The following is an 11,423-nucleotide window of genomic DNA, read 5'->3' as shown; positions in this document are numbered from 1 at the left end:
AAAAACTGAAGATGAGCTTGTTTTAAAGAGATGGCTCAAAATGTTGGAGATTTATTTTCACAATTGCAAATCATGGAATGAAGAATACTCTGAGCTTATCAGAAGCATTTGTCAAGTGTATAGAGCATCAAGAGATAATTACTTTGGAATTCAATTACAATGCCTTAATTCGTTAAGAGAAGCAGCAGAAAATAAAGATGTGAAAACTGATAACTTTTTGAAAAGCGGAGCTATTGGAATCTTTTTGGAGGAAATGAAGCAATCAACTTTGGTTAATTTTTCAATAGTGCAAAGTTTGTCTTTGTTAAGAAAAATTTCAGAAAGATTGAAAGAAAAGACGGATAATAAATTGGAAGAAATTGAAAGAAAGACAACGAAAAGAAAGATATTTGAAAAGATGGAGGAAGAAGGTTGTGAAGATTGCATTGAGAGTTTTCATAAAATGTTTTTTTTCTCAATGGAAAATATAATGATGCTTTGTTATTGATTATTTCAGATTATTTTGTAAATGTTTGAGAAAAAGAAACTCACTTTGTTCACAAATATTTAATTATTTTCTTTTATTTGATTATTTATTTTTGATTTGATTGATTTATGATCCAACAAGACTTTGACCGTTTTTTGTTAAAAAAACAATAATTTTTTTTTCTGTGTTATCTGCTTCTTACTGTTCGGTAAATGTTTGAAGAAATGAGATTCTTCACATAATGATTATCATTGTGCTTGTTTTTTCTTTTTTGATTATACCCTTTATCAGCAAATGGTTGTTTGCATCCTTTTTCAATGATAATTTTTGTTAAATTGCGTGATGAATTATCAGCTCATGTTGTTAATGTTTGAGAAAAAGAGAATCATATTTAAATTTTAACTCAAAAATTGATGCTTTTGTATTTGTATTTGTTACTCCAAAATGGTATCTATTTCTTTTTCATCATTTCACAGAATGACCACAAAATAAGGTATTTGAAATTTTTGTGAAAAAATGCTTAGGGTGGTTTTTTATCCGGACTTGTTTTTATCAGGACAAAAATTTAAAATTAAAATATCTCAATAAATATTCAATATCAATTTCCAGCAATTTGCACACTTGTATATTAGCATATATGACATCTATTCATACACAAATTTTTAATTGCGGTGTTGAATGTTTTTTGAAATAAATCTTTTTCATTTCAGAAAAACTGACTTTTGATGAATTTTTATATCTTAACAAAACGATTCAATTTGTCTTTTGTGGTATCTGATAACTTTTCGTAGTCGTTGAGATGTTCACAAAATTTTGAAACATTAATAAAACGTGATTAAATAGAAAAAATAAATCACGTTTGGAATCGAAATTTTGGTTTTTAACATTACATTTTTTTTGAAAAAAAACCAATAATAAAGTTAAATATTGCGGGAGCAATCAATTTTTGAAATTATAAAAAAAAGGATGTTTCGCATTTAAGTTTTATTTAACAACACATATAATAAAATGAAAGATATATTAATAAATTTAGATTTTAAAACAAGATTCAACTTTGAAGACTTCGGGATAATAAAATTTTTATATTTTTATTTATTAAAATTAAAAAGTATTTAAGATGTTTTTAATAAAAAATAAGTTGAAAAATATTTGAAATATTCTTTATTATCGAATATATTTGTTTTTTTATTTATCATTTAATACACAACATAAATAAATAAATAGATTTAAAAAATGTTCTCAGTGACTACGTTAAGTTATCATCAGCCTCTTTTGTGCATAGCGCATATTTTTTCTATGGAAAGAACTATTTTAGTTATTTTTCATTTTCTGCAGTTTGCTCGTTTTGACTGAATGAAAAGCAATCATTTTTGAAAATTTTTTGTCAATGGGAAAACTTCAAAAAAATTTTTTGCAAAACTCAAAAAACACCAAGTGAATAAAACGCATTCATTAATTATTTGAACGGTTTATTTAAATACTTCCCACGTTGTTGTTTAAAATGAATTGCTATCCATTAAATTCCATTTTTTATTCTCTTTTTGTTTTGGATAATATTTGTCAAAATTTTTTTGTAATGTTCCTTTTGTTAAATTATCAAATAAAGAAAAAATTTTAAATTTCGATAAAAATTCTGTACCAACTCACCAAACTTTGCCATTATGAAAACAATATCTCAACAATGTTACTATTTCCATTTTTGTGAATTTTCATGATTGGGAACAGAAATTAGATCGAAACATGACATTTTTATTCTATTTGAAAATTAAACAAAAAAACTTTACCAAGAATTTTGCCATTTTGTGATAAATTTCATTGAAATGCTAATATGGCTGATCCTTTTTGAAATCATACTTTCGTTCTAGTTTTGATCAAAATATTTTTCTTTTTTGGATTATTTCAAAAATAATTTATTTTTGGGAACTCTTATTGTTTTTGATATTATGATTGCAGAAACATATTTTGACAAAAATCGAACTGAGAAGATATTTTATATCAAGAATAATACGAAAGTGTGATTACAAAAAGTGTCAGTCTTTCAATTAAAAAGATCAAATATTGATATAACAAACATAGTTGCGGAATTTTTTGATTGAAAAAAAAAAAAAAATCTATTTTTTAAGATGAATTTTTAACTAACATAACTGTCGTTTGAATTTGTTTTATTAATTAATGCAAAAATCATTCCTTGTTCCTTTTTTTATGGAAAAGTTTTTTTTCATGTTTCATAACAGATGGAACAATAAACACTTGACATGTCACAAAATTGAATACAAGATTGCTTTCTCAATAAAAACAAGAGGGAAATTTCTGATATTTTTCTTCAAAAAACATATTTTCATCACCAACTCAATTGGCATCCTAGACTTTCATTTTTGTTTCGACTGAATATTGTTTAAAAATAAATTGAAATCTAACAGAAATAGGATTTCGAATGATATTTTCAGAATAATTCTTCTTGTGGTTGTTGAGAGATCGATCTTGTTCAAAATTTTTTGCACAATCTGCAATTGAAACAAAAAGAGTTAATGATATTTTTCTTTTTTTCTTTTAAATAAAAAGTCTTTCTTTTTCTTATAACATATTTCTGTTTTGAATAATAAAAGATGCATAATATGATGAAACGGAAAATTTTTCAAATAATAAAAAAAGAAAAACAAAAAATATGGATACTGATCATCATAAAAACCATTCGTTAAATTTTTGTTTATTATTTTAAGAGAGGTCAAAAAAAATGGCCAGCGAAGAGAGCATGTCGATGTGTTCGACATCAAGTGGGATGACGAATGAATATGCTCAAGCAGAAGGTTTCAGTAAACTGGAAACAGTTGGATTTTCATTTTTTTCACCTATTTACCATCAACCGAAACATCCGAGCAAAACATGGGAAATTTTCGTATGGGCATTCACAGTGCTTCAGATGATTACACTCAGTTTCTTTCGAGTTGACGTTTCCACGCAAAAAGTGAATACAGTTTCTTTGGTTTGCGATTTTCATCTTTGTATTTTTTCCATTGTGATTTATTTATCATTCCGCAATCCTGAACTTGATGAATGCATATTTTTTGGGGTTAAATTTTTTATTCATGCGACTGTTAGTGCGTTGGCTTTCCAGATGGAACGTCTCTTGGATATTTAGCAGGAAATTACGTTTCGTTTGTAATAATAGGATGCGCAGGATATTTGGCATTGCTCATTATATACATAGCGGTTACAGCGATTTTTCAAGGCGTTATTTCTGGCTCGCAGCCGTGGGTCATTTCACTTTTGCGCTGGCTTGTGAACTTTACATACACCATCTTGTTTATCCCATTGACTTCGATATGCATAACTATATTTGATTGCTATAAATCCGAAGGACAAATGGTCCATCGGGGATTTGAAGGCAGTTGCTCGGGTTCATTGTTATCGTTTTTGGGATTTATTGTGTCAATGCTGGTTCTTATTGTTCTTCTAATATCTTCAATATTTATAAACAACATGATTTTCAACCATAATCCGAAGCATGGTGGGCTATGGTCATCGCCAAGTGGGCTGTGGCAAGCGGTGGACTCGTCACTTGTGTTTGGATGTGTGTTTGCGATGAGAACACTGATTGAATGGCCATTCTGGCGCGGAGTGGTAACTGTTGGATCTTCTCTGGTGATGATGGTGTATTTTGTGTATATTCAGCCGATATACAAACTGAATGGAAATCTGCTTATGGGCAGTAAATGGTGCATATTTGGATGTTTGAGACTTATAGACGAAATTCTGTATGCAATTGAAGGAGCAACAGACAACTGGATTATTACTATTGTGCTTCAAGTTGTTGGACTAATAGCGGGAATTGTTGCTTGTGCAGTGCTGTTGCCCAAGATTGGCCGAAAGATGAGAGAGAAAAAGTATCTTTTAACAGCCTTTGGCAACCAGCTGTCCGATATTTGCATGAAAAATCCTTCTTTGGCTCTGCCTCCTTTGAGGAATCCAGAAAGAGTGGAGCCATCCCTTCGCTTTATACAACAGAAAGAATATGATTCGATGATGTATTTGACATTTGCGGATTACGTGTACACTCAAGCACTGAAGACGAACACGAACAACAGCATGCTGTGCTTCCAGTATGCGACGTTTCTGTCTGCCTACCGCAAAAACTACATGAAGTCAAACACGCTCATCCAAAAAGCCCGGTCGCTTTCTCCGGGCATGTTTCTGAACTTTGTGCTGTTCTGCAAGGCAAAAGAGAACGGAGGGCGCGCAAATGGGCAAAACGGCGGGAACGGGGCAGGCAACATGAACTCGTTTGCCTTCACGACGCTGCTGGCAAAGGCAGAGAAGCACCACGAGCAGGCTGTGAGTGCGATGAAGGACTTCTTTGAGAACGCGACAGCTATCCAGCCAGACTACAAGGCGATTCCTGTTCTGTTGAATTCGATTGTGAAGGACGAGAGTGTTGCTAGAAAAAGCTACGAAGAGCTGATTGCTTCGCATGGACAGAACACAGGTGTGCTGCGGAGCTATGCTCGGCTGCTGCTGGACATATACGACGACGAAGATGAGGCAGAGATGATTCTGAACCGGGCAGAGCAGATTGAAGAGGACTACGGATCCAGCGAGTCGATGGCACATACACACGCTGGAGGCTTCCACGATGGGTCGTTTGGGATGGGAGAGGCATACGAGATGAGCGGGAGGAGAAGCGCAGGGGGAGACAGGACGGGTGCAGAGCATGAGGCGAATATGCCTCGCGTTGTGAGGCGGGGAAGCTTTGAGGTGAATACAGGGAGCGTTAAGGATGGCACCAATGGAGACAAAGGAGCAGAGGGTTCTTCATTGGAAGCGCAGAATTTGGAAGGAGATCGCGAATCTCTTGCGAGAAGCGAGGCGCAATGGCAGCAGTCTTCGAGTGGGATGAGAAGGCATCGCACAACAAATCGGAGGAGGAGAAAGAAAAAGAAGAAAGAAGCAGCGATTGTCGATCTGGTGATGGGAGGGCACGGCGAGCACGGGAATCATGAAAGCAACATTGCAGCACTGAAATGCACAGTTATCGCATTGAATTTCATCAACGTTGGTGTGCTTGTGGCAGCCCTGGTTGTGTATATCATTATGACGAATTCGTATCAGAGCAACCTGCAAACGCTGCGGAATGTGTGCGACTTGTCATATCATTCAGCGCGTTCAGCCACAATCGGGTACAACTTCTTTGTGTACGACAAAAGGTACAACTTCACAACCCCGACTTCTTCAGATAAGTGGCCATCAGGAATGATTCAGAAGAAAGATCTGCTGAAGATGATGGATGATACATCAGAAAGCCTGGCCTCTATGCTCGGCAGAATCCACCAGTCAACCACAAACTTGGAGGTGTGGGAGACAGCAGACGTCAGCACGTATTTCTTCACGATGACCACAAAGGAAGAGGAACAGGACGGAGAGACAACGGAGGTGATAGACATCAAAAGGCAGACGCTCCGCTCATCGTCGATGTTGGAGGTGCTTGCGACTGTTTCGCAGATCACTCACCATTTGTATCTTTCGAACATATCTTCCCGTCCTGATGACCCCGAATACATGTCAAATATACAATATTTGGTATTCAATTGCCCTGTGCCGATCTTGGAAGGAGCGAAAAGAGTCATCATTTATTACTTCAACCTTATGTACACACAATGCAACCAGATCATCATTGTCTTTTCTGTTATAATCGCTGTTTTTCTTATTCCTCTTACAATCATCCAGCTTATTCTCTTTCTAAAATTCAACAGATCCGCAGTGAAGAACCGGATGAGGGCGTATCAGACCATGCTGGACATGCCGAAGAACAAGATGCAGAGTGTCATTCGCAGACTTCTGAGAGGTGAAGACGAAGAGGACGACTTTACGATCAACATTGAGATGGGGGAGAGCATGGAGACGAAGACATACGACAACTACTTGGACAACAACGACATGCACAACGGTGATAACAACCACAATGGAGAGTTCTTGGAAGATCCTGGTGCATCTGCTTTGCAAGAAGGAGGAGGTGAAAGTGGGCAAGGAGACAGTCAATCGAAAATTGTGTGCAATTCTCTGCAGGCATCTCATCTGAGTGGCAAAGGACTGGGTGAAATCAATGCGCATCCAATGTTTGTTTCACAAACATTGATGGAATCACAGCAGAAAAGGAAAGCTTCTCTGAAACAAAACTCACCCGAAATAGAGCTTTCTAATGAAAAATCTGCAACTTCCATGCTTTCAGGTGCGGGTCCTTCGATGGATTCAATTGGGGATTCTCCGTTTTCGCTTTCATCTTCTCATTCACTGTTTGCAGATCATCTTACGCCGATTCCTTCCACTGCTGGATTGCAATTGCAAATGCCAACAGTCAGCGAGGAGAACGCAAAGGGAGCACAAATGAATGAACAAGGAAATGGAACAATAAAATCAACGCACCCATTGCTGTCGAATATTGATCCTTCTTTTGGAAAGCCGAAAATTGAGCCCGAAGTGACAGGAATGGCAAAGAATGCAGAAGAAGATGCTGGGCTATTTGGGTTAAACATCGCTCAAGCTGGAAATATGTCTAAGGGGCAATTGTCTCCGATGTTTGGTGGAAATACATTTGGTGGGGTGCAAATGAGCAAACCGCTTGCCATCAACCAGGACGATGACATGAACAACATGTCACAAACTCCTCTTCTCATGCCACAGCTCTTTTCAAATAACGGAGGCGGAAACCTTAACAACAATGGAAATAATAACCAGCCCCACTTTGGGCTGATGTCCACAGCCTCGTTCTCCATCCAGCACACGATGTCTGAATACGAAACGGGGTCTATTTTCAACTCGACGCAGATAATGCCCCCGTTGTCACCAACAAATTTATATCAACAGAAAAATCCAATGATGTTTGGCCAAAACCCATCGCTTCCACAGATTGATGTGCCTCCCCCGATGCCTGCTGTGAATGAAGCACCAACAAAAGCAGAACAAAACGCATCGGATATTAATGTGACTCCTGAGCAGACACAGCCAATCCGGCAAATTGGCATTGTTGACACAAAATACCTGTATGATGACGATGACAGCGACGAATCTGAAAAAAACAAGCTGATGGGACTGATCAGGAATGCAGTTGAGGATGCAACTTGGGAAGAGCAAATGGAAAAGGAGATAGAGAAGCACGAAGCAGCATACAAGCAGCTTCCAAGTCCGATCAACGCAAGAATCAGGATTGCAACAGTTCTGTCTTCGATTCTTGGTGTTATTGCGGTTGGAGTGACAATTGCTTTGGTGTGTGTATATGTTAGCAATTACAAGCCAACCTGTGCTAACATCATTCTTTCTGGAATGCGTGCTTCAATTCTGTTCCAGATCCAGTTTCTGCTTACGTCAATTCTTCAGCCTCTTCCGCTGCTGAAGACAGACCAATCAATCACGTTTCCTAGAGCAAACAATCCGGTCATGCACAACTCGTCCCATTGCTCTGGTGATCCACTCATTGCACGCAACATGCTGGTTCCGATGTCCAAATACTTCGAGGCGGTGCATTTGGGGTGCCACTTCGGAGATTCAGAGTATTCGCACGCAGACGATGTCACATACGATTCAGTGACTGTGTCGCGGATGAAGAGTGACTTTAATCAAGTGACGTTGCTGGACGATACAGAATGCTTCCTTGCGGAATCTGATGACTGCTCTCAGGTGGATCCAATGCGGATATATGGATTGACCGGGACCATTTCTGGTCTCGCAGCTCTGCTGTCAAGGATGAGAATAAATTTGCAGAGAATTTCAAAGATGGAAGTTGAGAACATCACGTTTCTTACCCCGGAAGCAAGATTCATTCTGAATGGACTCAGAAATGATATTGTTGCAGGTATAAACAAGATGACGAACATGATTTTGACCTCAGGAAAGGAAGAGGTGCAGGAATCCGTAACTATTCTGGTTGCTGTTATTGTGGTATTTTGCGTCTTGTTTCTTGTTTCAATGTTTGCCAACGGGCTGGTGTGGGTAGGGCAGATTGCGTTCATCGAAAATGTGTCTGGGAAGCTGTTAGCTCTGCTGCCGATCAAAGAAGGCGAGAAGGAGATTGTGATGATGTCATCGATGGTGACAGGGCACGACTCATTCGACAAAGGAAGAGAGGCAATTCTCGACAACGCGCAGCAACTGCTGACATCAATCAATCAGAACGAGCAATATGAAGCAATTGTATCTGCTTTCTACCAGCTTTCGTCGACTGCATTTGCTGTGTTCAACGAGGAGGAGAGAGAAATGACAGCGAGAAATTACGAGGGGATAGAGAAGCACAAGAGAGAGCATTTGCTGTTGAGGCAGCGGCTGACGCTGATTGGCGACCAGATACGCTCAAAGAATGCTGCAGTGAGGGCAGTAGGGAAGAGGAAGCTGGTTTCGCTGTTTGATATGCACTTCACGGATGAAGATATCACATTTGCAGATGCCGTCTACGGGACGGATATGAATGGCACAAAAAATGATAACAATGATAATAATGACAATAATGATAATAATGACGATCTGTAAGTGTGATATGTTGTAATTCTCTTTTTGTGTATATAAAGTCTTCTTCGCCCAGATTTTTTGGCCGCAAAGGATTGGCCGTTTTTGAGGCATTTTTTTTTTAAAAGTCGAAAAATAAAAACTGAAGTTCTCTCTCATAATTTTTTTATTATTCATTTATTTTTTGATTTTTTATTTTATTTTATTTTTTATTTTTATTTTATTTTTTTTTTATTTTGTTCCTCAGAAGCTCGTTTTTTCTATGGAATAATTTGTACTTCTCATGATAAGCATCTGAGAGAGAACTTGTTTTTTAACTTGATTTATGCCTCTTTAATTTTTGTATGTGTTACGTGTTTGTTTATTTGTGAGACTTTTGTTTTCTGAAGTGATATTTGTTTATCTTCATTGAAAGCTTTGCTCGATTTCGTTCGCTCAAAACTTGACGATTTTCATTTATTTGTATTTCTTTGAAAGAGAATCAAGAATTCTCGCTTTTTAACAACAAATTTTCATTTTGATTTGCTTTCTTTTTATGTTTATGATTCTTCTTTTCTTCTTTTTTAATGTCATTTTTTATCCAAAGTATTTCTTTTTAGCTTTCGCTGTTTTATTTCAATTATGCAAAAAGCATAAATGATAAAAATCTTTTAATTGTTGTAAATCTCTTTTCGATCACCAATATTTATTAATTGCTTTGAGTTTTGTGTTTTATATGAATGGTTTTATTTATTTATTTATTTATTTTTTCATTTCATTTCACTGAATACGCGCATAATTCAATTTGCTTGTTTGAAGCTAAAATAATTTTTATTTTGGGCTCTTAAAAGATTGAGCAATTTTTCTTTAAAAATGAAATAAAATTAAATATTAAAAAATATTAAAAAATTAATAAATTTATCCTTTAACGATGCAATGTCGCAATCCTCCAAACGCAACCTCCTTGTTCGTCTTCCTGAAACAATTCAAATATCTCCCTTTTCAATCCTTTTCAATCTATTAAATCATCGTCTTCATCACACTCTTCTATTTCTGTTTCTGACCTATTCTTTTTCCTTCCTTCCAAATTTTCATTATCATTTTGTCAATTTCTTTGTTTTCATTTCCTGAAGCCTATATAGTGATATGTTTTGAGCATTTAGTTGTCTTCTCTGTTGAATGATCCAGCAAAGATGCAGAAGTTGGATGCAATGAAGAATTCGAAGAAGAATTTGATCGCGGCGGAGGAGAGGAAGAAGAAACTGATGAAAAGAATGACAACAGAAATTGTGATAGCAATAATGATTATGCAATAGAAGAAAAATAGGAAGATGATGACGACATTGCAGGTGATGCCTGGGATGATTCTGAGCCTTTTCGATGTAAACTGCTCTTCATGGAAAAAGAAGTATTTGTTTCTTTATTATTCGGGAAGCTGAGCTATCAGTGTCTCATTTCATATCATATGATGAGCAAATAGACCGTTTCAACGCTCACTTGAATAAAACGTTTCATCAAGACGGAGCGAAGAAATCAAATGCAAATAGAAATTCCTATTTGAATCGGAACCGATCGTTGAAAGATAATGAATTGATGTGGTGTTTCAGCAGCTGCATTTATAACTGACCCCTCTATGTTTAGCAGATGTTGTTGAAGATGAATTGAAAACATCCAAACTCACCAACGGTTGATTGCAGCATACAAAATAATTTCCTGTGTTTTGTTCAAAAAGGAAGCTGTTCTCTTCATTCCAAAGAAACTGATATTTGATTGAATTTCTTTCTTTCCTCCAAAATCCCATTCTTCCTTTCATTTGCAGAGGAATAACGTTGCTGGAGTGTATCTCATGGAAAAGTTGTCTTCCTCCTTCTTCCAAATCTCATTTCAACTGAAATGAAAACGGCCTTGAATGAACAAATCTGTTTTTAACATCCAATCAAATGAATAAATTTCCTTTTGATGTTTCACTCTCAATAAACAGAAGAATCTCCATTTTTTCTATTGGAGCAGATCTTCATTGTTTTTCTTCATGGCACAAGATTATTTGGCAATTGGTGCATTGGAGCCTTGATCTTCTTCTTCACTTCAAGCATGTTCTCCATGTTCAAAATCATGTTCTTTTCTTTTCTTTTGTTCATACGATTTGTGATGATTTTCAGATTTTCATTTCTTATCATCTTTCGCAACCCAATGATCCATTGACAAATGAGCTCAAAATGACACAATCCACAAAATATGTCAAACCATCAACAACCATCTGTTCTTGTTTTCAGACTCATTCTTCTCCACAAAAAACAACTAAAAACATCTTCCGTTCGCTCATTCAATCTGCCAGATTTCTTTTCCTCTTTGCTAAAGTATTTGCTATTAATTCCATTGGACAAAAAGATGTGATTCAAATAGTTAATGATTTTTTATTTAATAAAAATCATTCTTTAAATAATTTATTGGTTTGATCAAAAAGAAACAAAAAATTTCCATTTCTTTC

General features: G+C 36.2%; 1 protein-coding gene across 1 annotated transcript; it reads left to right on the top strand.

The window, feature by feature from the left end:
- Positions 1-3,200: 3,200 nt before the first annotated feature.
- Positions 3,201-8,980, top strand: MONOS_13271 (uncharacterized protein; the record flags this gene model as incomplete). The annotated part of the gene is made up of 2 exons (XM_067865961.1): positions 3,201-3,449; positions 3,566-8,980. The coding sequence occupies 2 exons, from the start codon at positions 3,201-3,203 to the stop codon at positions 8,978-8,980; spliced, it is 5,664 nt and encodes a 1,887-aa protein (XP_067722873.1).
- Between the last annotated feature and the right edge of the window lie 2,443 nt (positions 8,981-11,423).

Source organism: Monocercomonoides exilis (assembly GCF_001643675.1).
Source record: "Monocercomonoides exilis strain PA203 chromosome Unknown scaffold40-978991, whole genome shotgun sequence".
Lineage (NCBI taxonomy): Eukaryota > Preaxostyla > Oxymonadida > Polymastigidae > Monocercomonoides > Monocercomonoides exilis.
This window is presented reverse-complemented; position numbering and strand designations above follow the sequence as displayed.